This window comes from Nymphaea colorata, chromosome 11 (genome assembly GCF_008831285.2).
Source record: "Nymphaea colorata isolate Beijing-Zhang1983 chromosome 11, ASM883128v2, whole genome shotgun sequence".
Classification (NCBI taxonomy): Eukaryota; Viridiplantae; Streptophyta; class Magnoliopsida; order Nymphaeales; family Nymphaeaceae; genus Nymphaea; species Nymphaea colorata.
The window spans coordinates 3745580-3771454 of NC_045148.1; the positions used below are offsets into that span (position 1 = coordinate 3745580).

At 39.5% G+C, this 25875-nt stretch overlaps 2 protein-coding genes across 2 annotated transcripts; one reads left to right on the forward strand and one right to left on the reverse strand.

Moving 5' to 3' along the window:
* Nucleotides 1-2267: 2267 nt before the first annotated feature.
* LOC116264147 (glucose-6-phosphate isomerase, cytosolic) lies at nt 2268-23930 on the reverse strand. The gene is made up of 23 exons (XM_031644186.2): nt 23762-23930; nt 23517-23593; nt 23300-23381; nt 23124-23171; nt 22873-23028; nt 22706-22802; nt 22537-22579; nt 21431-21498; nt 21268-21352; nt 21120-21168; nt 17778-17850; nt 10461-10521; nt 9397-9463; nt 9262-9318; nt 9099-9152; nt 8887-9015; nt 6120-6183; nt 5939-6012; nt 5812-5865; nt 5630-5698; nt 3394-3483; nt 3042-3149; nt 2268-2594 (listed from the first exon to the last, which is right to left on the reverse strand). Exons 1-23 carry the CDS (start codon nt 23813-23815, stop codon nt 2544-2546), a joined length of 1710 nt encoding a protein of 569 aa, XP_031500046.1. The 5' UTR covers nt 23816-23930; the 3' UTR covers nt 2268-2543.
* Nucleotides 12425-14300, forward strand: LOC126410517 (uncharacterized). The gene is made up of 2 exons (XM_050080452.1): nt 12425-13842; nt 14163-14300. Exons 1-2 carry the CDS (start codon nt 13275-13277, stop codon nt 14198-14200), a joined length of 606 nt encoding a protein of 201 aa, XP_049936409.1. The 5' UTR covers nt 12425-13274; the 3' UTR covers nt 14201-14300.
* Nucleotides 23931-25875: the final 1945 nt, after the last annotated feature.

Here is a 25875-nt window from a genome sequence, read left to right on the forward strand (position 1 = left end):
TCCGAGACTCACAAAGATGTGGACTCCGCGGTTTTCCTTGAGTGCTAGGGTTAGAACCGACTAAGTGTGAACCTTGTACCTTGGGTAGACTTAGGTGGGACCGGGCTAGGTAGGGTCGGCTTGGTCAAGGCTCGGACTAGGAAGTGGGCTTGGTCAAAGGTAGGTTAGGTGAAGTGGGTCCTAGGGTTCGAATCTAGGCTCAATCGGATGAAGGGGTGGGGTTCAAATGGGGATCCCTACAAGGTAGGAAGGGTAGGTCTAGGCGCCAAAGATGGAAATGGAAATGGGAAATGGAGACTAAGGTGGATCGAGTGAGGGAAATGTGGCTAAGGAATTGGAGAAGATCCCAAGTGAGGATCGAGTTCCAAGATTCTAGGTTGAGATGGCGGCGCGGTGGAGGCTATCTCCCAAGGAAGTATGAGAGAGGCTAGGGGAAATGGTGAGGTGGAGGGGGCGAGTTGCCCAAATGTGATCCACTAGAGAGATAGCAAGCTGGTTCGGGGTGTGAAAGGGCTAAGGGAGAGGACAAGTGGCAAGGCTAGAGTGTTCTAGGTCTTAAAATGAAGGCCACTACCTACGAACTTGGGATTGAATCCCACAAAAATCTCCCAAAAGGTGGATCGATCCCACCAAATGTGGAGCACTTCTTAAGATCTTGGAAGCAAGGGGCGAGCTCTCTCTAAATGATCTCTCCAATGCACTAGAACTCCGCCACGTGGCGAGGAGGAAGGGTGGAGATGGCGAAAGGCCCAAATGAGAATATTCACTTACCTCAAGAGTAGAACCGACCAAATGACTCCAAATGTGCCGGCGAAGATGAAGGATTGCATTGAGGATTTTCTCATTTTGCCACACGAAGTCCCAAATGCGCCAACACCAAATGTATGAGTTCTTTTGCACGCCCAAATGCGATGTTCTTCAATGGCCGGAGTTCCCAAATGTTGGCTGGAAAAAGAGCAGCGGTCGCCGGAATTTCAGAACTCCGGCGAACCTAAAACCACTCCGTTTCAAGCCGGAATTTCACCAAACTTGGCCAAAATCTTCTTTTTGCTTGGATGATACTTTTGATATGCTTTTTCCTCCATCCAATTCACAACTTTTCAACACTTTTTCTTGTTGTTTTCCGGCAATATTCTCATGCCTAAATCGAGACTTAGAACTGATATTTTGAAGAGATTTCGCCGATGAAAATGGCTTTCAAACGGCTTGGGAAAAGTACGAACTCCACAAGGTATCCTTGCACCTTGTAAGAACGGGTTTGTGGGAGCCTTCCTCCGTCAATCCCAGCCCAAACTCACGGGTTTGGGCCGTGGGAAAGTGCTGATCTCTAAGGCCGAATTCTTCCACAAAACCGTCCAACAAAACCCACAAATCGCCAAGAGAAGTTATGGCACTAACCTTCAACTGATTGATTCCAACGTCGCTACCCCAATTCACTTAGTTGCGTAACCGAGTAGAGGTCTTCCCGAAGACTAATCTGGCCTTTATTCCTCCTTCGTGGTTCAAGGAAGAATGCACCTTTGACAGACGGTTGTTGATGTGGGGAAACTCGTGGGCAAGGAGATCCTTCACGCCAGGCACTTGAAAATCTTCTAGCCGGTTTACCTTGGACGAGTGAGATGAGAAGAGAAGAAGAAAAATAAGGCAATGAGTAAGAATAACCCTCGGTTTTGCGAGAGGCATTTGGAGGTTACATAGGAAATTGGAATACCTCTCCTTTGGGTTTCATAAGGTAAGCCTCTCGTCAGTTTTCCTCCTTTGGACTGCCATATGATCGGTGCTTTTATCTCTGCTTAGTATAGTGGCCACCTCTATCTAAAGAAGATGCACATAGGGTAGCCATCAAGATGCAACCAAAAGTAATGGATTCCTCGTAATACAATCTATTGGTCTAACTGTAACCTTTTGACCAGCGATCGAGCTTTATAATGTTACTTTCATCAATCACCTCTTGCATTTGATATTAAATTTGATATTAAATATCCATCCGAATCCTGCCACCCTTTTTGCATTCGGGAGCAGCACCTTCACTTAAGGAATGTCCACAAATACATTTTGGAATTCCAGGGAATAAATAACCATTGGACATGGCCTTTTAAGACAGAACGCCTTGTTTAAAGATGAAGAATGCTTTCCATAACAGCACACCAGCCATGGTTCTTCATACTTCTTTCATCTCCCATAGTTTGGAAATGCTCCTCCACAGTAGGAGTGTCACAACTCGTGCAAGAAAATAACCAAAGAGGAGGGGGGGGGGGGTACAAAAGTAAACAAGCGAAATAGATTTTATTTAAAAGCCAACACACACTGTCGTGCTTCTCCTAGTTCTCACGTGAAAGATATTACTCACTCAAAACTTAGATTTGAACTTGTAAACAGAAACAAGGACTTCCACGGACAGGACTTCAACTATTTAAAGCACATAAATATGATCTGAAAATCCAATTAGAACATTGGATGCGGATAGCCTACTTGAAAAAAGTAAAGCCATTAACTAAACAAGAAGCCATGTGGGTTTGGCGATCACACCAGTTTCACCATCATCACACGTTTGGAAGCGACGTGGAACCACATGATCCAACAAGAGACTCGCCCTGCACAAAAAATAACGATTAAGAAAAATAAGCAGAGATTCATTAAATCCACATTTCACATCCAGAAAACAATTTCAGCCAAAAGAAAAAATCTAGGCACAGTCTATAACCTCATTCAGTGACGTTCTTAAAGCATGAACATAAGCAGTCCTCGACAGAACTAAGGCAATAATTTGAGCAGAAGTAAATCTTGAGATAAGCTACCAATTGGCAAGAACTCAAGGCAAAATATGTATTGTCCACATGCGAGTCATACCACATATTAGTAACCGAGTAAACAATATTTGCAACTCAAGTCACTTTTCTGATAAATATAAAAAACATAACAATCCTTCGTTTTCTTTTCACTTTTCAACAACTTATTATATTACTTATTTATCAACAAATTTAAAGATAACAGCCAATCCACTATATCACCTACACAGTGGTTGAAACACAGAGTATTACCTCCAAATATTTCGTCAGTAACCAAGTGGTACTATAGTTGAATCCTCCAATTGGTGCACCATTTGCATGAGCAGAACTCAGCTGATTCCTTACACGAGCTGCCAATGACTGTAAACCAGAGAAGTAGATAGATAAAAAAAAACGAATGAGAAAATTAAAAGTACATCCCAAATTAATAAATAATGGAACAAGGGACCCCAATAATTTTAAATCCTGGATCTGTGATACTCTATCTTTTACTTGAACATTCATATGAACGTCTGGACCTTCCAGATGAACAAGAACAGAAATTGAATCGCAGTCCCATAACTGAGAATTAAAGAGATTGTGATACAAGAGTTTTAAATTGTACCTTTCCTAACTCCACTCCCCACTGGTCAAAAGAGTTTATCCCCCATATAAAACCTTCAACTGCAATTCTGTGTTCATAAATTGCTAGCAACTGCAGACCATCAGGAAAATATCAACGTCCAAGAACATATTAAGAGTACCTTATGATAAACAGTTCACGTCATAAATCACAGATACATGTCATTAGTAACAAAAAAATAGGTGCACATCAACAAGCATAAGGATAGGCTCAAACTGCAAGTGACAGGCTGAATTGCAACAATTATGAATGAGAAGGAGAAACATTTATTTCATTCAACCTCAGCCTTTCTCAGTCAGAAAAAAGGTGTTTTCTTCTCTAAATATATATATTAAAAAAGGGAATGAAAAGGAACTTTCTTTCTCATAGTGCTCAAGCTTCTTTGACAACCTGTCCTAGTTGCAGGAACGGCCAAAGAAAAAGTTATGTAGCGACAATTTTTGGATTGAAGCATCCTATGTTCCTAAAGCACTAGTTTTGTGATTTCCCAATGTCTCGCACTTGGGTGCTTGCAACCTCAGAATATGCTCTCAATAATTCCTACAAAAGGTGTTAGCTGATTTCTAGAGTACAGTATGATATGTAAAAAACCCTGAAAGTAAACCAGGATATGCTTTTCAAAACATTGATTGATTATGAACCGGCCAGCCAACAACCCAAAAGAGATGCTTCAGTTTGGACATCAATAATTGCTGCCAGCACCTAGTATGTATCAGTTTTGCACTATTAATTACACACAATGCCACACAGGTGCTCAGCGAGCAGTTTCAGTGTGGCATTTCACAAAAATTACATGGGGTTGTGTGTGTGTGCATGCATGAGAGTGTGCAAGAGAGATCAAATTGTCCACAAACAACAAAATTAACAATTAGCAATATACGATTCTAATATTCTATCAATGACTCAATAGGTAAGAAATCAAATTGTATGTTAAAACTTGAAGGGTCTGTGTTAGATTGCAGATCTCAATCAACCTAATATGTTCTGCCCTCCATATAAAACTGTCTATTTAGAAAGAAACAAATTGCAAGACACTTAGTCCATAATCCTAAGAGGAAAAGGTTTCACATCTGGCCCAAGGTACTCTTGTCTACTTCTTATGTTCATGTGCTTTGGTACAAGGTTAAGCCAGACTTTGTTTGCCCTAAGAGGATACTCTAATCCTCAAAAGGATATAAGTGGTATGGTTAATAAATAGGGACATATACATCCACACATCAGGAAGACAACAACTTTGTTCAGTTTGGAGCTCAACCAGATCATTCAGCCAAATCCTCATAGTTGGCCAAGATACACCAACCCAGAATTATGATAAATGGATCCTTAGCAAGGCCTTCCAAACCCAATATTACCAAATTTAGATGATGATATCCATTTTGAACAATCTCAAAAAGGCAAACATTCATGAAAATCTTAACCTGCAGCATGGCAGGAAGAGAACTAAACCTAACCTGCAGGGTGGCAGGAAGTGAACTAAGCCTTTGTCATCAAGGTGTAAAGTGTGAGCAACAATAGATGAAATTCAAGCTGACAAATGGGTTGATTTTTACCTTTTCCGTCTTGGAAACAGCTTTGCAACAACTGCAGAGGCTGTACTTAAACTGAAAAGAACATGAAAGTTCAATACAAGGACTTCTACATATCAGTTATATTGGTTGTTAATCTTCTAAAACAACAATTTTTTGGCCCATTCTTCTTAGATTTCCTGGATAAGTTTTCCTTGTATTACGGGAAATATTGTACATATAATGGGACCTTCCTTTTATTACTGGAGATGTAATTTAGTGCAGAATCGCCAACATTAGTTACGGAAACATTACAAGCTACTGACCAAGATTTAGTAACTACACACCGTATTCTACAACCTATCTCGGAAAAGTATGGCAACTGATTGATGCATATAGTTTCTTGATTTCTATAGTGGTGTTATCTGTTGACGTGAAGAAAATTAATTACAAAGAAGGAAAAGCCTTGTGCCCAATCAATCAAATAAAAACTGATACATGAAGCGGGAACGAACCTTTCAAAATGGGAAGCCACTTATTTTGCTCAACTAACTAAATAGAGAATTACTTAGATCCAGTACACTCATCAGTATGTCAAGATATTATAAACAACAAATAATGCCATAGACTATGCACAACCAGACAAAAAGTGGCTTTACAAGCATATAAAATCAAAAGTACTTCAAGATACCAGTTATAGAAGTATCACAAACCTGTCCAATATTATAAGCATCTAGGTAAGGAAGAAGAAGGCTGACTGATGGCCTATTCCCAGGGAAAGTCTGCAATAATAATTGTTCAAATTAAGATGTAGAAAATGAAATATGGAAATGAAAAGTTGGATTCAAACACACATACACACACACATATAGATTTTAGAGATAAGAGAGATTACCTTGTGAGCAATCAGATGCTGAGGAACTTTCTCACCTTCCAATTCCTGAGGAGTCTGGCAGAAGCCGCAGAACTGTGTGAAAGGCTATGCTTAAAACTTTGGACTAGAAAAGTGTCACTCTTCTTACCTTCCCATAAGCAAGAGCATCTGGCTGCGCAAAGAAGTTAGACATGAGCTCATCATGGTTACTCACTGGCTCCCCTGAAATGAAATGCATCAAACATCAGAATTAGCACCAAAAGAAAGAAAGACCATCCCAACCCAAAAAACCAGATTGTGGCAACAACAATTACTGAGAGCATTGATACCTTTCAGGTAGACAGGCTGCTGTGACTTCTTAATGCCAATAAAATCACAAGGAATAACACGTCCCTGAAACATGTTGTTCTAAGTGCATGAGCGAGAGAGAGAGAGATGAGAACATACAATGGGGCTGTACTTTGGTACAAAAAATCCACTAGTATCTTTTAACTGTTTTCTATGCCTTCAGAAAAAGAAATAGCTCAAAGTAAAACATAAAGGATCATTATGTCTGTTGAGAATAAAAAAAAAAAAGAGTTGAGATTTTTAGTAAATTAGTTTGGGTCGTAGGAGGCTTTTAAGTTTTAAGACGTCGTTTTTGCTATTTTTTTCAAGTTCATGGACTCTTATTATAATTTCCCATTACAGCCCCCTAATCCTTGTTTAATTTATTAGGTTAACGCAAGTACGAAGTTTTCCTCTCTCTCTTCCCCCCTTCATCTTCTCTAACTCTCTAATCAGCATAGTATCAGAGCCTGAATTCTAGCGAGCTTCTTGACACCTAAATCTCTCCTCTATTATCTCTTTTTCTTCCTATTTCTTTTCCATATCTGCAGCACTTGGGAGGTGTTTCTTTTTTGGTTTACGGTTACTTAACATGATCTAGGGTTTTCTAAAACCGTAGGTCAGTTTATTGATGAAGATGACTCTAATCAAAAGGTGAGAAAGTATGCCACTTAGAAAGAGGATAACAATATTGTCATGGCATGGATTATGAACAGTGATCAGCCTCACATTGCCAGCAGCGTGCGTATGTTACTATACTACGACCAGACGTATGTGGGAGTTTCTGAGAGAGACATATTCTCAAGATAAGAGCATACGTAGAATTTTACAGGTAAATAGGGGATCTTTCAACTCCAGCAGGGAGCTCAAGACCTTGCCTAGTACTTCTCTACAGTCAAATTTGCCTATGAAAGGTTGAATGCAGTCCGACATCCATGCAAAGTGCATTTAGAAAACACATCTAGAGCAAACTATGGTGGTCAGATTTTTAAATCTGGGTTGTCTCTTGAGTACTCAGTTGCCAAGATACAAATGCCTACAGTACGGAGATTCCTAATCTGATAGAAGCTTATAATAGACTTAAACGTCTTGCAGTCACTCTTCCTTAGACCTTTAGTGATACACTTGCTTCAGCATTGGTGACTACTGAAGGGCATGGACATGGCTCATTCACACCATCTCGTGGAAGAGATTGGGTAGATCTACTTTATGTGGCTTCAAAATTTCCAATTTCATATTTTTTCACCAAAGCATTGTGTTCTCTATGGTTTAATTTGCCTTTTAATGAACTTTCAATGATAGCACCACATGTTTGAGGGATGAACCAGAATACATATAAATATACTTATATATTTCTCTAAGTATACATATCAGTCATATATATACATGTATGTATATTTGTATTTGCATTCTTCATTTTTTGTTTCTCTGTTTTTTCTGCATTTTTCATTTCTTTTCCATTTTGTTTTCAGTCAAGATCAGACTTTGATCTTTAACCATGCCACCCATTGGGCTAACCCCCAAGATTAGAATTTTAACTATTGGGAGCTAACCAACGGCTAGCTGATCCTCTCCTTGTGTATATACTGAGGGAATTCTGCCCGTCAATTATTGTTGTCTTCAGCTACCCCTCTTTGAACGAAATTTACCTTTCATTTCTTAACTGTGCCTTAGTGCACATTGTGAGGGTTTTGTGCGGTGAGGTTCTTTTGAACCTTGGAAGTTATTGTTTTCAGATTTGTAGATCATTGATGGTAGCTGGTTTATAAGGTTTTGAGCTCCTTGTTGGTAGCTGATTGACAACAAGATGATCAATTCATATGGTATATTCCCCTTTGAAATCATTGCACAGCATATACATGTGGGCTTATTTTATAGTTACAGATTGATAGCATGGGCATCTATCTGATTATAACAGATATCACAAACCTGAGGCTCTTTATCAATGTCACATGGACATGAAGAAGGATGTGATTTGATATCTCATGTAAAGCAGTACTACTATTTTGAAAAATAGGATTGATAAACATATTTCTGATATATTAATATATGAAAATAAATTTATCATCAAACCATCAGTGGAAACTATTAAAATTATCAAATAATGCAGGAAACTGTGTGGCTGGTTAAATATTACAGGCCCCTTATATGTCCTGTGGGACATATAGGGACCTTAAAGGTCAGCTTTGTTGCATTTACTGACATGATCGTTTATCACATCCAAACGAAATAGTACATCCTACAACATGAAGCACGATCAGCTGATAGAGAAAACTGTTCCGCCTCAGCTTTTTGGAATTTAATATAAAGTATTCCTCATTTTCATATGTGGTAAAGTTAAACAAACAATATTACGTAATAAATCAAAAACATGTGGCCTAGTTTTTTTTTCTTTTCATGGAAATGTAAAGACACTTGAATGTTAAACTATTAATTTTCAGAAACAAGTTTTAGTCAAATTGTGATTGACATTATATATTGTGAACACAATTCAAAGAAAAACTCCAGATCTGCTGAATAAATAAGCGGACAATGGAACTTTCACAAAACAGTTACCACCTCTTCCTTAGGTGCTCAGCTTAAGTATCAAACTATTCCAAAGATTTGCAGGAACTGACATAAACTTCAATTTAATGCCAGAAAGAGAGAGGTTTTGAAGACATGGTGAGAAATCTTAGTTGTTCTTGGAACATTGCAGTGATGCCGCACAAACCTGGATTATACTTGCCAGTAACTAGTCCATATGATATGCACAATTGTCATCCTTACCTGATGGATTAGCTGATAGAAACTATGCTGACCATTCGTGCCAGGTTCACCAAAGTCAATCTCCCCAGCCTCAAAAGGAAGAGGAACACCATCTATTGACACACCCTTCCCATTACTCTCCATGCTCACCTGAAATAACAAAAAGTGCACAAAATGAACATATGGAAAAAGTTGCGAGGATGTGGAATAATAGAGGCAGGGACAAAATTTGCCTGTTGGATATGAGGAGCAAACTTTTCCAATGCTTGAGAGTATGGCAAGATAGCCTGCAGAAATATGATGGCATGTGTTACTATGAAACTTTACAACATTTTGACACTAAGCGAACCACTGACACATACAGCTATTCTGATAAATTATTACGCTGATACTTACTCTCGCAGGATATCCCAGAAAAGAAACATTCCATATGCTCAGAAGTCCCAGAAGAACCTGTTTCAAATGACAAAATTAACACCATGGCATTTATAACTGGTGCCTGAAACCACCCATCATGCAACTCATTCTTACTGGTATATTCCTCTCAAATGGTGTGGTATGGAAATGGTGATCAATGAAAGAAGCCCCCTCTAAAAACCTGCAAAATTTGGTGGAGTTCCCACATAAGAAAGAAGCTTTAAAATTCAGAAAGCAGATAAATTCAGGAAACACCTCAGATACAAATTGAATAAGATCTGACCCTTGGCCAACAACATACTAAGATGATGCATGGACTACAAACTAACAGTATTTAATTACCTAGTCTGATGTAAGTAATGTACAGCACTACAGCTAACCAAAATGAGGAAAAAGACATAATCCAGTATATCATTCAGAAAGCATCATCAAAATAGGACTGATGGTTGTCTGGGAAGATGAATGAGATTTTGCAATGAATTTCCTGTGAATATTCGTATTGTACAAGATTTTGCAATGTCAAACAAAAAACGAAGTTTACATCATCCAAAATTCATCAAAATCAACAGACTTCGGTCAAATGGAATACCCTACAATTAGGTTTGAAGACCATAACCAAAGGATCTAAGGCTGGAAAATGTAAAAGTCATTCAAAACGACAACAAATAAGAGCAAAATTTGATGTGCATGAGCTTATTTTCACATGTAGTTGGAGCTCAGAATGAGTCAACCACCAAAATTTGTTCATGAAATGGTAATATGATGAAGAAAGATACATTTTTACTATATATATATATATATATATATATATATATGTATATATATATATATATATACACACATAGTGCATACTTGAAAGAATTACATGTACTTGAGTTAAATAAATAGTATGTCTGACTTAGAATATATAGCATAAATGTCTAATATATTGCCACACCTGTTGCATCAAGGTAGCAGGCCATTGCTGCAACCATGCAATATAGATGACAGGAGAAACCATGGGAGAGGTAGCTGGTCCCCCATTAGATTAAGCAGTGTTTCATCTATTAAATGCCAAAATGTAGAGAAACAACCACCTAAAAGAAATACCTACAAATGTGTATATTTATATTGTACGAGATTTTGCAATGAATTTCCTGTGAACATATTGTACAAGATTTTGCAATGAATTTCCTTACTTCTGAACAAGTGGAAAGCCATATTGCAGAGACAAAGGCAGCACACCAACAGCACTGCAAACTGCAACACAATTTGGTACACATTAGGGCAAAGCCTTGGACATATGTGCATACATTTACACACACATGCACACGCACACATATATGAGCATAACAACTTTGCAATCTCAATAATATCTTGGCAACATCATGTCCTTAAATTTTGAAATCAGCTAATGTCATCAGCAAAATATTGAGATACAGACAAAAATACTTGCCAAAAATTTGTGCAGTGTGACATTATTACAAATTTACAATTCCATTGCCAGCACCTCTTTGGTGTTTCCAAGAATATTTGTTTTTATGTGCCACTTCATTTTCTAATTTCACTTCATTTACATTTCTGTCATATTGGTATAAGAAGGCAAATTTCCCATCTAAGGGCTAATCCATCGAGCTATATCCAAAACAAAAAAATAGCTGCAGGTTTTTGAATTTCCTAATGCATGCCCAACTTTTGGCACATGTGAAATTCCCCAGTTGATCATATTGTCCTTTTTATGTTGGGTGTTGGACTATTTAACATGGTACTGATCAAATCCACAATACCTGTGTTGAATGGGTATGACATGAGCATGGTGTGGGACATGCCTCTGGTACAGTCAAGGCCATCTCGGGTACGGTCAATGCACCTGAACCCAAATCAGTCATTTTTGGAGTCCCGGACCATCCAAAATTTGGGAATTTTTTTAATATGCCGTGAATAAAATGTGGTCATTTCTCCAACCCTTTGACTTGACAAAAGTCAAAGGGTTGGAGCACAATGAAGGTCCAAGACACCCATTTGAGCAACGGTCAGCATTCACCAGCATCTGGCAACCTCTGACAATGAGGTACTTTCTCTAGCAAAGTAGGAACAGTGTCTGGCATCTTCAGATGAGTTTTTTTTTTTTTCCCTTCCCTCCAATGAGCCCTAATTTTGATAGTTATGCAGACGATTTTTTCTCTCCTGTCTCAGTTCCAGTGCAAGAACGACTGCACAGTGGCATTTTTTGGTCATCCTCTTCATCTACCTATTTTTTTCCTTTGTAATTGTTTGATTGTTGCAATATCATGTCAGACCGTGTGTTAAGTTATTTTGATCGATTGATTTATTGTTCTTCTTGTGTATCGCTACCAGCCTACTTATACATATGCTACTATTTATTTTTCTTCTTATGATGTTCCATGGTTTTACATGCTACCGAAAGGCTGAATGGGTCAACACAATGTAGAAGCTTGGCTGAATGGCTGCGATTTTATTTTTTCTTGAATATCAAAATAAATTTGTGTGGTTCTGTCGTTAGAATTAATTATCTTTTACCATTGTATCCGATTATCTTAAGCTCTTAACATAATATCAAGTTTCGACAAGCTACAAGTGCAAGAAGCTTGAAGCTGCATATACTTTTTTCCCATTCATCTCCACGGTATATTGTGTATGCATAGCTTGATTCCTTGATATTAAATAAAGCACAAGGATTACATTGTGTGTGCCTAGATTGAAGCTTCATACACAGCTTTATATATATGTATATATATATATATATATATATATATGTTAAGACGTGTTTATACTCAGTATTAGGCTTGAGAGGGCACTTGTGTAATAATGTTTCTTTTAATGACTTTCATGTAACTTATCCCTCTCCTCTAGTCTATATAAAGAGGAGTTAGGGATTCTTTCGAGGTTAATCAAAGATTAGTTCTCTTAACTTTATCATGGTATCAGAGCTCCAGCCGTCTCCTCCTCAGCGAGTTGTCGCCGACTGAGCGGCGCCGCCGCCGCCTCATCGGCGTCAGTCGCTGCCGCCTCGCCCTTTGCCGCCTGATCCATCCCTGCTGCCCCTCGTCGCCCTGTCCATTGCCGCCCTGACCATTGCCGCCTGATCCATCCCTGCTGCCCCTCGTCGCCCTACCCATTGTCTGCCTGCGCCGCCTCCGCCTGCGCCGCCGCCTCCGCCTGTGCCTCCTGCGCCCGTCTGCCTGCGCCCGTCCGCCTGCGCCACCGCCGCCCGTCTGCCTGCGCCCGTCCTCCTGCGCCAGTCCGCCTGCGCCGCCGCCGCCCGTCTGCCTTCGCCGCCGCCTCAACGCTGATTTTTCCTCTCTGCGTCTTTCCGCTGCATGCTGCTCCGCCGCTGCTCTGCCCGTGGTTCTGCACGCTGATTTTCTTCTCACCGTCGTCTCTGGTTTCTCTCTTCGTTCAGCTCTGCTGTTGCCTCTTCTCGCCGATCGGACTTCTGGATTGCTACCTGCGTTAACTGCATATTGCTTCATGATCAGCATGTTGTCTTTCGATATGTGATTGTATTCTTTTGCCTGCACTTCCTATTCCGTGGCTCGGTTTCCTCCTTTGTGTTGAAAGATGTCTGAAATTAGTAGTGGCGCTAATACCTCTTCCTTTGTATCGTCGGGAGAGATGAAGAGTTCCCCATTTTCCAGCATTATCACCAAAATGGATGGGGGTAATTACGAGATGTGGGCCATGCAAGTAAAAAGAACTTTGATCGCCCATGAGAAGGAACATCTCATATTGGAGCCCGAGCCCGTACAGAAGGTAGGAAAATATACTACTTGGTTTAAAGATAATTCATTGGTTATGGTATGGATTGTTGGTACTCTCTCACAAGAAATTGCAAATGAAGTCTTGCACAAGGACAGTGCAAAGGATATGTGGGATTCCCTTGCTGCCACTTATTCACAGGCAAGAAATGAAACGCGCATTATGCAGCTTCATCATGATATCCATCAGATGCGCCAAGATGGCAGACCTCTTATTATTCTAGTCTCAAGTCCATGTTTGAGAGACTGAATAGCTACTTTCCCGCATGCAAGTGTGAACAACAAAAGGCATACAGAGATATGCTTATGGTAGGGGTCTTTCTTTCTGGTTTAGACTCTGTTTATGAATCCGCCAAGAACCAAATGCTTACTAGTCCCTCGATTCCTCCTATTGATGAGGCTTACAGTAGGCTCAGCAGAATTTCGATCTCTGCATCGACTGTTCCTGATACCACTTCTGCTATGCTTGCTACTCGTGGCAGAGGAGGACCCTTTTTTGCCAGAGGAAGAGGGGGCCGTGGCCGTGGCAATACCCCTTCGCGCCCTGTATGTCAGTTTTGTCACCGCATTGGTCATACTGTGGATAAGTGTTGGCAGAAACATGGTCGTCCAGCTTTTGCAAATCAGACTGTATCTACTGATTCTCCTGAGCAGCCTAAGCCTCAGCACACTGCCTCCTCCAGTGAGTTGCATGTAGATGACATTCTCTCTCAGTTGAGGCACTTGATTGGCGACAGCGCCCATCCATCCCCTGGTCCGACCACTTCTACTGTTCCTACCGCTGCGAGTGCTTCTTCATCTGGTATGTATTCTGCTTGTACAGTCTGCTCTCCTCCTGACACTACAGATTGGCTTATTGATTCTGGTGCATCGACACATCTCTGTGGGGATAAGATGCAATTCACCTCTTACGTCCCTACTCCACCGGGTCGTTCGGTTATTCTAGCAGATGGAAAAGATTCACCAGTTGTTGGACATGGAGAGGTCCAACTTACTTCATCATTGCCGCTGCAGCACGTTCTTCATGCACCAGAATTCCCCCATAGCCTACTTTCTATCAGTCAGATTACCAGAGAATTAAATTGTCGTGCTATATTTGACTCTTCCTCTCTTGTGTTTCAGGATATACTGACGGGCAGGGTGATTGGCAGTGGCCGTGAACAGGGAGGTCTCTACAGGCTAGTGCACTCCTTTCCCTTTGCTGGATCTACCTCGTCGGGGTCGTCCTCATCCTCGGCTTATACTTGGCATTTACGTTTTGGACATCTCCCGTTTCAGAAACTGCTGCATGTTCTCCCTCAGCTGTCTCATAAGTCGTCTTTTCAATGTGAGTCTTGTCAGTTAGGCAAACACCATCGGTCATCCTTTCCTCCGCGGTCTAGTAGAAGTAGCCACTCTGTGTTTGAGTTACTTCATTTTGATGTTTGGGGCCCGAGTCGTACTCCTGACCTTCAGGGTCATCGGTATTATCTTGTTGCTGTTGATGATTACAGTCGTGTTAGTTGGGTTTTTCTTATGAAACACAAATCTGAAGCGGGTCATGTAATCAAAAATTTTATCAATGAAATTCTGACTCAGTTTGATACTTGTGTCAAGATTGTGCGCTCTGACAATGCTCTTGAGTTCTGTGCTTCCTCTTTAGAACAATTTTTCAGGGATAAGGGTATCATTCACCAAACTTCTTGTGCCTATACCTCTCAACAAAACGGGGTTGCTGAAAGAAAACACCGCCATATTCTTGATGTCGCCAGAACCATTATCATACACAGCCATGTTCCCCATTCTTATTGGGGAGATGCTGTTCTTACAGCATGCTATCTTATTAATCGCATGCCGTCATCCGTGTTGGGAGATCTTATTCCTTTCTCTGTTCTTTTTCCTGACAGAGAATTGTTTTCTGTTGCACCTCGTATTTTTGGATGTGTTGCCTTTGTTCAGTTACTTGGTCCTGGGCGAGATAAGTTATCCCCTCGGGCTATCAAAACGATCTTTGTTGGTTATTCCCGCACTCAAAAGGGATATCGTTGTTATGATCCTTCTACTCGTCGATATTATGTGAGTGCTGATGTTACATTTTTTGAGTCCACCTCTTATTTCTCTCCCAATGGAACTCAATTAAGGGTGCCTGAATTTAGTGATGAAGTCCACCTTCCTTTACCTCTCATGAGTTATCCACAACCCGTTGCTTCGCGTTTTGGGGCTATCTACCAACATCGCACTAAACCTGTTCAACCTGCCCCCTGTGCTCCTGTGCCTTCACCCAGCATGCCCAAGGTACTTCCTGAACACACAAATCCTGCTGACCATTCTTTATGTGATGATGCCACAGGGGACTCTCCAGAGCATGCTACTGGTCCTCATATTAATGAACTTGATATGCCTATTGCTCAAAGGAAAGGCAAACGCAGTTGCACTATGCATCCTCTCTCTGGTCATTTGTCCATGGCTCGACTCACTCCTACTTACCGCCAGTTTGTCAAGGGACTGTCGGCTGTAGCTCTTCCACAGACTCCTATGGACGCTCTTTCTGATCCCAAATGGGCCGCAGCTATGCAAGAAGAGATGGATGCCCTTCAGTCTAGAGGCACCTGGACACTAGTTACTCCTTCATCTGATGCAGCTATTATTGGTTGTCGATGGGTATTTACTGTTAAATACAGAGCAGATGGCAGCATTGAGAGATATAAGGCTCGCTTGGTTGCAAAAGGCTATACTCAGACTTATGGGGTTGATTATTATGATACCTTCTCTCCTGTGGCACGACATGCTTCTTTACGGGTTCTTCTCGCTGTTGCCGTCAGCAAGAATTGGTCTCTATTTGATGATATCATTGTTACAGGGGATGATATTCAGGGGATTTCCAACATCAAGGGCGTCCTTGGACGACACTTTGTCACCAAGGATCTTGGTGAGCTACGCTATTTCCTAGGTATTGAGTTTGCCAGAAATCAGAAGGGTCTTATCATGTGCCAAAGGAAATACGTTACTGATGTCTTGCAAGAGACAGGTATGCTAGGATGTCGACCTGCCTCTACACCCATGGACATCAATACTCGCTTGTATGATGATGATACTGAAGATGTTGATGCTAGACAATATAGAGGGATTGTTGGGAAGCTCCTATATATCACTGTTACTCGACCTGATATTGCCTATGCTGTCAGCAGAGTGAGTCAATTTATGGATAAGCCCAAGAAAGTCCATTGGGATGCTGCCATGATGATTCTCAGGTATCTAAAAAAATTCACCAGGAATGGGACTCTTCTTTCAAAATGGTACATCTCTCACTATATCTGTGTATGTTGATGCTGATTATGCGGGATGTCACCTTGACAGAAAATCCACTACTGGGTTTTGTGTGTTTATTGGATCCAACTTGGTTACATGGAAGAGTAAGAAGCAGACAGTGGTTGCCAGATCAAGTGCAGAATCTGAGTATAGAGCTATGGCTCAGGCTACTGCTGAAGTTATGTGGGTTAGATCTCTGATGTTGGATCTTACTGTGGAAGTGCCTCTTCCTATGCAATTGTTAGGTGATAACAAAGCTGCTCTGTTTATTGCTAATAATCCTGCTTTCCATGAGAGAACCAAGCATGTTGAAGTAGATTGTCACTATACCAGAGACATGATTCAAAAGGGGTTTGTAAGCACCTCCCATATTTCAACTACAGGGCAAACTGCTGATATTTTTACTAAAGCTCTTGCAAGAGGACCATTCCAAAGTTGTTGTTCCAAGTTGAGCTTGTTTGACATATACGCTCCAACTTGAGGGGGAGTGTTAAGACGTGTTTATACTCAGTATTAGGCTTGAGAGGGCACTTGTGTAATAATGTTTCTTTTAATGACTTTCTTGTAACTTATCCCTCTCCTCTAGTCTATATAAAGAGGAGTTAGGGATTCTTTCGAGGTTAATCAAAGATTAGTTCTCTTAACTTTATCAATATATATATATATAGATAAGAGACAGAGTGAGAATGAGAGTCAGAGTGAGAGTGAATGGTGTCAGTGGCTATCCAGAGTCACTCAGCTCATTCATGAGAGCCTTTCGATCCATCATGGACAGTTGAGAGAAAAACAAAGACAAAAGTTGTGAACTAATACTAGATGATGAAAATGTCCATCATCTTTTTTTCTTTTCTCACTGTCCATCACAATGGATCAGATGGCCCTCATGAATGGTTGGGTGACGCTAGATAGCGAGAGTAAAGTCCAAAAGACTGAGACACAGCTTTTGGATTGGTGGCCAACATATATACCCTTAAATGGAACATTTTCCGACAAGAAAAATATTCATGTTTACTTTTCTTAAAACGTTTCCCCAAAAAAACCACTTCAGAAAAAAATCTAGATGAAATTCTTAAAAGTCATTATAATATACATATATGCACATTTAAAAGTTAAAACACATAACGAATAGACAAAAGAAGTACCTTTTGGTTGGAAGAGAAAAGAAGAAAAAATGATACAACAAAAATTATGATTGTTTATTTGATATTCTGGAAAAAAAAATAGAGGGGTTTATTACATTCTAAAAAACAAAAGATGTAACGGAGGTGACATGACCATCTCTCTCTCTCTCTCTCTCTCTCTCTCTCTCTCTCTCTTCCTTCTCAAATACAGAAGAAAATAGACACACATACAAGTATCAGAACCCATCCCCAGGTATGTAAACATGGATACAAGGGCTAATTTCATGTGTCTGCTTGATAAAAGAGGACAAAAGAAGTATAAACTCACCACTGTAGCGTCCTCCAACCCAGTCCCAGAATGCAAATGCATTATTAGGGTCTATTCCAAATTTTTTGACAAGCTGCACCACCAAACCAAACAAAACAACAAAAAGCAGTCAATAGGAATAGAGATAAAACTTTAAAAGAAAAGAGCATGCAAATTTTTAGTTGAACCACCCAAAATGCAGCTAACATATGACAATGAATAAACTATAAACTGACATCAGGAGAGGCCATGTGAATTAACAAAAAAACCTACAGTTTTCTGTCTTCAGCAAATTATAGGCACCCAAACCTAGAAAGTTCCAAGCTTATCTCTTAAAACCAACAGCAAAGGGGAACTTATGCTGTCAGGCATCATGGAACTGGCATGGCAAACATACCATACCATCGGTCCATCACCAGTAGAAGATAGAGAACCTCATTATCGTTTCATTGGTGGCAACAAACAACACTGTCTTATTCAACAAACTCCTGCATCAGACATTCTCCTGGAATCAAGAATTGCATCTACACTGCCGAGAATACACTTATAACCAGATTTATTATCCATTTACCCATCTTTCCTAGAGACAATTCCCCTTCAATCTCCTCAGATAAAGCATGCAGACTAACTCCTAAATCACTAAAAATTAGTATCTTGTTATAATTCTCTGCATTTCCAGATGAAATTAGGGATAAAGACAGATTTCATGAGACTCTAGCTTGAAATTTAGCCAACTGGCTTAGGTCCTGCCATGGAATGGCACCACAACAGTATTAAATAAAAATAATATTGAAGATTGTCATTGCTTATTCTACAAGATGGAGATTTCATGGTCGTGTTTTAAGCTTTTGTCAACCCCTACTTGGTTACTTACTCATTAATATATGTGAACATCTGCAATACTCTCTCTCTCTCTCTGTGTGTGTGTGTGTGTGTGTGTGTGTGAAGGTATCATCTGTTCCAATAAACAGCTCTTACAGTTTGGATTCCTTGCTTAATAGGGAGGACTATAGAGATCAAGGGCAACAACCCTGTGAACAACTAGGACCAAAGTATAAAAATAAAGGAATTTGAAAATTTTATAGACCTACATTTCCAGCATCAGATCTGACCTAAACGTCAACCATCTTGAATTAAAAATGCCCATGCCTGAAGCGAATAACAGAAAGGAGTTCTAGTTCCTAACATGAATGGAAAAATCACAAGCAATGGCTTGTCTTATGCCTAATCTTCATCTCATACTAGGCAAAAACTGAGATTTATTACTAATATTCTGCCCAGAAACTAGTCTTTCTGGCTTCACGAAGTTCAGGAAATGCAGAACAGAAGAAAAAGATAGCCTGTTTTTCAACAACGAACAATTGAACACACAGATTCTGTAACCTGTTTATCTGATAAGACTGAACATCACCAAGCTGACAGAACCATCACAAAGCACCATAAGTGCCATCTCCGGACACAAGGTGATAAATGGGTAACTTCCTCGTGGGCAGGAAAAGCATCAAGAGTCATCAACTAGAGGCTAGGTTAAAAGTCTCTATGTTGAGGGGGTTCAAGGCTTTCCTTGGCCTAGACCAAGAAAAAGGGGAAGAGGTTCTCTAAGAGGGAAAAGGGGGAGGATGAACTAGCAGTTAATCATACAACAATGAATTGGCAGGAATTTTGTTCAAAGCAAAAATATCCAGCATTGACTACTATCCATTGTTCTACACAAAAGAGCATATTGTATAGAAAATTTTTCTCTATGTTTCTCATCTTTACTTTTTTTAATTTTTACTTTTTAAATTTTAGTATTAAAAAGTAGATTTTCAATTTTAAAGTTACACTACAAATCTACCAATGAAAGTCACATTGTGCATTACAACATTGCAACTAGCCCAATCACTTTTAGGGAAATGAACAAAAAATAGTGCAACATCTATATAAATTATAATCACTAGTATGACTATATTTTAAAAATATAACAATATGTCAATAACAATCAACAGCAGAGAATAAAATAGAAAAAGGCCAAATAATCATGATATTCCAAAAATGTTGTCAAATTGAACTTTTCACCAGTACTATCATCACAATATCATTCTATTTTGCACTAAAAAATGTAATTTGAACCTTTGTTTTCATATTTTTGTTTCTTATAAAACTTTAAAAACTATTTTGAATCATTATTATTTTTTTTCAAATTTGTAAATAGTTAATGAAAACTCACCTCATAAATTTTCCGTTATTTTTTACATTTTTAAATTTTTGATATTTTCCTGATATTTAAAATTGTAAAGATACCCAAGGTCTTTTAATTTTTAATATTTTCCTGATATTCAACAAATACCCAAAAAGAACTTCACCGGAAAAAATCTGATAAGTATTATAGTCCAATATTGACCAAGCAAAGATGACAGATTAATAACAAAGGGGCAAGCTAGTTGGAGGAGGATAAGGGGGTTGTGCGGTTAAGCTAAATCTCTGAGTGAAATGAACATAAGTAAACCGGCTTTTCCTCTCAAACCTGGCCCAGCAGATCTTCCAATTTAGTGAATAAACGAATCAACATGCTGCGCAAAAAATCTAAGAGGCTAGAACCTACCTTCAGCCAGCAAATCTAGTTCACACAAGAGCCAAGTTCAAACCATGACTTGTTATGGACACTGGCAAAAGTGGTCCAGGCTACTCACTTTCTAGTCATGATTCTTATGACTAACTAAACTTATATTATCGAATTTATCGTATAGACTACAAAATTGTTTATTTTGGGGTAGCGATTCAACCTACATACAAAGTTCCCATAATTCCGCTGAAATGCTAGAACCTCAAACTGTTCAAACTCTGCAACCCACCTATAATAATGATTGATAACCTCATTACACCTTGTCATCTTTTGACATTAAGTGCTCCTACCTGCTGTTCAGGACCTATTCCTTTATTAAAACAATGAAGAAAAAATGATGACAAACACCAGACAGAAATGCTCAAACCATGACTTGCTTTTATCATTTTTATTTCAACATTGCCACTTATTCATGGGCATACATAAGGCATTTCCATCAAACGCTCAGGTTTTCATGAATATCAACAAATATTTCATTTTCTTTTTTTTAGTTGAGCAAGGTAATTAAGTGCAAACAGTACTAAATTCAAGCAAGTCCTCACTAGAACATTTTCATTCATGGTAGACTAAACCTAAACCTCCAAATAACAAATCTGTGGGGCCATGAAAAGTTAACCAACAGGGTTCTGTGTCAATGCTTATCATGAACAGTTCTATCAACTGGGAAGAGCAAAGCTTGCAAGAATCCCCCCCTACTGCAGATGTATTGATATCATAATCCATAGCCAGATTGTGTTGAATATTAAAGGATTTGTTACCTCCAGGTTTGTACTCACAGCCACCATATGCTTTGCCACAGCTTCTGGACTGCAAGTTAAACAAAGTTGTGGCTTGTGAAACAAAAACACAGAAAAGGTAGAGGCTGCATAGCAGAATAATACTGAAAGGGATTAACACAAAACTGACCCAAGAGCTGATGAAATCCATTCCCTCAGTGTTCGAGCATTTAACATGGTCTCAGCTGTGGTAAATGTTTTTGAAACCACCACCACTACATTCACGAGACAAGAGGGACTATTAACATATTTATATAAGAGAACTTGTAAAAGAGAAAGGGGAAAGTACATACCCAGGGTGGTTTCAGGATCTAAACCAGCAATACTTCGAGCAACATCAATAGGGTCAACATTGGCAAGGCTGAAACATAGTTGATTATGGGAAAATAAGTTACAACAAATCCAAGATAGGGATAGCAGACCACCAAGAAACAAATAAGGCTGAAGAAAATAAAGAGCTACTTGAGAGGTAGTCATTCAAAGTTTTGAATTATATGCTGATTTAGTGAAAAGCGAAGCTGCTTAGTGAAATGCTATTTCTGGTGGACTTGTGTCATGATTATGAAGATCTAGGAGGAAAACTAGAGGGGCATGTTTTCCATTCACTTAATTGAAACATTGAATGGCACTTTCCCAGGAAGAACCTTTGCAAAGACCCTAATAGTTCATTCCCATAAAACTCCACCAATTTGCAAAGATCCCTAACTGCATTCTCCTAAATGGAGAAGATGAGATAGTCATCAGGTCAATAGGGTATCACTTGCTGATACGAAATATGCCCTACAGCCTAAAAGGACAGAACACAAAACCAATTTGTCTGCCAACATAAAGTTATACGAAATTGAATTTTCCATTTTCAATGCCACAAAACCAATTCACCCTAATTCCAGGTAGATGCTTCTTGTTTCGGAATATTGCCATAAAGAGTTTTATGTTTCCAATAAAGAGAACACAAAAGATGGACTGAAGATACCAGAAAGTCCACAGAAGGGGCACATAGGAGCTTGTGTAAACCATCACGTATTGCAAGCATATTCCTATTAGCTCACTTCATCAACAATGGAAATGAAAATCAGCACACAAGCCTAACAGCTAATCAGCTATCAGTTCCTTTCGTGATTGCTTTGAGTTCTCAAGAGATGCACGTGCTAAGATGAACACTGCGACCTTAAAGCCTAATAATCACTCTGAACAATAACACTGATGGGAATGTCGAGTGTGATGAGGGCATCACAGGCTGGCATTGTAGTACTATAGGAGAATTCTATGATACTGTATACTAAATGTTGAATTAAGTAAAACTGATGGGGACATCAAGCATGCTGATGGCATCACAGGCTGCCATTTTAAGTATTAGAAATTAAGAAATGATGCAAGAAATCAACAAATAAGCACTTACAATCTTAGCTGCCGTCCCTTTGCACATGCCATTGCTTCCGGTTCTGCAGAAACAGTTATCCATACGCTTTAAGCAATTAATATGAAGAACATTATTGCAAACCAACCAAAGAAAAAAAAAAAAAAGATTATTTAAAACAACAATCATAATAAAAATGACACTTCCGGACCTGTTTGAAGAGCAGTATGAACAAATAGAGGACCCAAGTAACTGCCACCAATGCCTACGGAGATAACATCCTTCAACGGCTTCCCCGTCACCCCAACCTGAAAAATAACTGATTAGTACGGAGGAATCTATCAGAAAGCCAACTCCAATAAGCATGTGAGGCCGTACCCAGGATCCATTTCGAACCCTTTCAGAGAATTCACTTATTTTGTCAAGCACACTCCAAACTTCAGGCACTACATTTTTCCCATCGCTGCATATGACAGCATCCCTCGGAGACCTTAGAGCTACATGAAGAACGGACCGATTCTCGGTAGCATTTATCTGTTCATTTTACAATGATTTGAGTTTTCCTATCCAAAAACAGCAGACAACAGCAAGAGGAATATAATTTCCTAGAATGATCATTCTCGACATACCTTTTTACCACTGAACATGTCATGGATTTTTCCTTTAAGGTTAGCCACCTGAAAAAAAAAAATAGTCAAATCATAGAGAGTTCATTTCCAAAGAAGAGGTTTTTAAATCTATATGAACCAAAAGAATCCAAGAATTTAAAAAATGATAACCCCAAAAAGAACAATCCCCTGTGCACCTCTGCCAAGTTATAGAGCTTCTCCATGGTTTCACGAGTGACCCGTTGTCGCGAGTAATCGAGACGTATATCTTCGAGCTCCCTGTTAGATTAAAGAATTGCAACAACGAAATGAATTTATTGCCTTGCAGAAACTGGAGCTCCCAATTGTCAATACAGACACCTACTGCCAACAACACGAATTGAGACGTCAACAAGGAAAAAGACTTTTACGTACACCAACATCGATCCGCAGCGATCAGAATCCTTCATCAGGTCTCGAAGATGTGTTTTACTGATTGCTTCGACATGGCACTGAGAAGAAAAAAAAAAAATCAAAGGATGATGAAAAATGAAACACCATAAAGCATACTAAATTCCTTATATTCTATTCTTCACCCACAAGAAGAGGAGAGGACCAGGGAAGAAGAAGAAGCTTGCTGAACAGAAAAGGCGAAGGAAGAGTAGGGACCGAGAACAAACCTTCAAGTCCTTCCATGCCTCCGTTCCACTAATGAGAGCAGGGGAAGATGCCATCGGAGAAATTCTCAGAGAGACAACTAATATCGATTCCCTCCTTCCTCCTTCCTCTTCTTTAAGAAGACATGCAACTCTGCCTTCACTCCAGTAACTCTTCAAGTCTACAGCCGAGCCGCCTGCTTTATAGACAAAGAGCAGGCACGCGCAGGGGCCGCCAAGGCACCGACCGCGACATAACCGGGCGGACCGCAACGCGACGCAGAGAAACGTGGATGGGGCCCGCCCGCCGCTGGGTTTGCAGCGTTGATCATTTCAGATGGACGGTTTGTAGATCCCAAAAGTGGACGGTCCGACTAAATCGCCTACGAGTATCAATACCGCGGGCAGGTAAGAGGGAGAGCGGCGCGGAGTCGGATGTCTATTCGTCAGCCCATGGACGGCATCTGGGTTGGGTCTTCGCTGAGCCGTCGGTGAGAGATGACGCAGAGCCGCCGCTCAAGGCGGAAGGAAAAGCCGGCTCTGCCTCGATGAGAGCGACGGGGGGCGTGCGGTGGGTCGAAATGGCTTTTGGGCTCTTTTGTCCGTTGGTGCGTCAATGGCCGCCCGCTGATTTCATGAGAGGGGTCTTCTGGTTCTTCCCTTTCTTCTTTTTCTGCATTCATTACGTATGAGGGAGAAAATACCGAGCGAGAACTTTCTGTCAAATTTTTAACGGGGGGCAAACCTTTTGTACAAGGAGGCACTAGGGAGCTGAGCTGGGCTAAAGTCGCCATGTTGCTCGGCTCGAATTCAAGTTGAGTTTTATGAAAATAACTGGAAGCTGGAACTCAGCTTGATGAGTTCGAGTTCGAGTTCGACTCGTTTAAATGTCAGTTGGTTCATATATTTTTTTAATAAAAATAAAAAACATAAATAGATGTTAAAATTCATGAAAAATTACTAACATGCCTCTAAATGTTAGCAAATAAGAAATAAATGAGTCAGGTCAAGCTCGTGTAACTTAACTCCACTTGTTTATAACTTGAATTTTTAACGTAAGCCCAAACTCCACTTGTTTATTAAATGAGTCAAGCTTGAGTCGGACCGATTCAATATACTCACACATTTAAGAGCATTCCTGCCCCCACTTGCCAAAATATGAATGGATTGAGAACTTCATCTCAACTCAAACTAGTCAAATTTTGGAACCAGAAAATTTATGCACTTGATCGTATATGTTTCTACTTGGCCAAGTTATATTGTAGATCAAGAATGTCAAATACTTTCACTTGAACTGACCAACTATTGAATCTTAGCAATGTCAGATTTCGGTCTACTTCATCTCAAATCGACATCCTTTCAGATCAACCTATAATTGGATCCCCAACAATTTCTTGTAATTTTTGCATTCCTCAAAGGCTTTGATTTTTATATAAATATTCACAAGTGGTTGTAACATAAATTTGTCAACGCCAGTAATAAACTATGTTCTCGGCGGTTTTTGGTGACAAAATATTTTAAAAGATTCTAAAACTTGTTCTGGAAAAAATCTTTAGAAAAACTTAGCTTATGAGAGCATTAAAAATAACATGCATTTATATTATTTATTTATGTGACTGGCTTGCGCCTGAGAGAGAGAGAGTGGTAACATCACGCGACCACTTAAATTCTCCATGCTAAAAGTTAGTTTAATACGCACATATCTATAGTTAACTCTCCTAAAAATGGTCTTCGATCGCTCAACTTGTACCGAAATATCTTTGCTTAAGAAGATTGTAATGTTTACATTCAATGAAGCAAATTCACATGAGATTTGCCACTTGTTCCCATTAAAAAGAGATTTATCTTTTGCAAGATCTCCATAAATATAAATACGGTTGATTTTGTTACTTCATTGCGATGTAAACAAATTAAGATTATGACAATTTCATATAACTACAAGCTGATGCAAATGAAAATTTTTCAATGCTATTTAAAATCATAGAAATTAATATTTCAAGGTTTGAGAATCTCAACAACAAGTTATGGTTTGTTTATTATGTGAATGCATTTCATTAAACGCAACTAAACATTAAAAAAAATGAAACTTTTAAATATCCTTGATGTCTGCTTGAATCTAGTTACTGGTATAGTAGATA

Coding starts and splice junctions, on each gene's coding strand:
- LOC126410517 (XM_050080452.1), top strand. CDS start 13,275: ATGTTTGAGAGACTGAATAGCTACTTTCCCGCATGCAAGTGTGAACAA. Junction 13,843..14,162: donor TGCGAGTGCTTCTTCATCTG/GTATGTATTCTG, acceptor CTTGTGTTTCAG/GATATACTGACGGGCAGGGT.
- LOC116264147 (XM_031644186.2), bottom strand. CDS start 23,815: ATGGCATCTTCCCCTGCTCTCATTAGTGGAACGGAGGCATGGAAGGAC. Junction 23,029..23,123: donor ACATGTTCAGTGGTAAAAAG/GTATGTCGAGAA, acceptor TAAAATGAACAG/ATAAATGCTACCGAGAATCG. Junction 22,803..22,872: donor GGGTTCGAAATGGATCCTGG/GTACGGCCTCAC, acceptor GTTATTTTTCAG/GTTGGGGTGACGGGGAAGCC.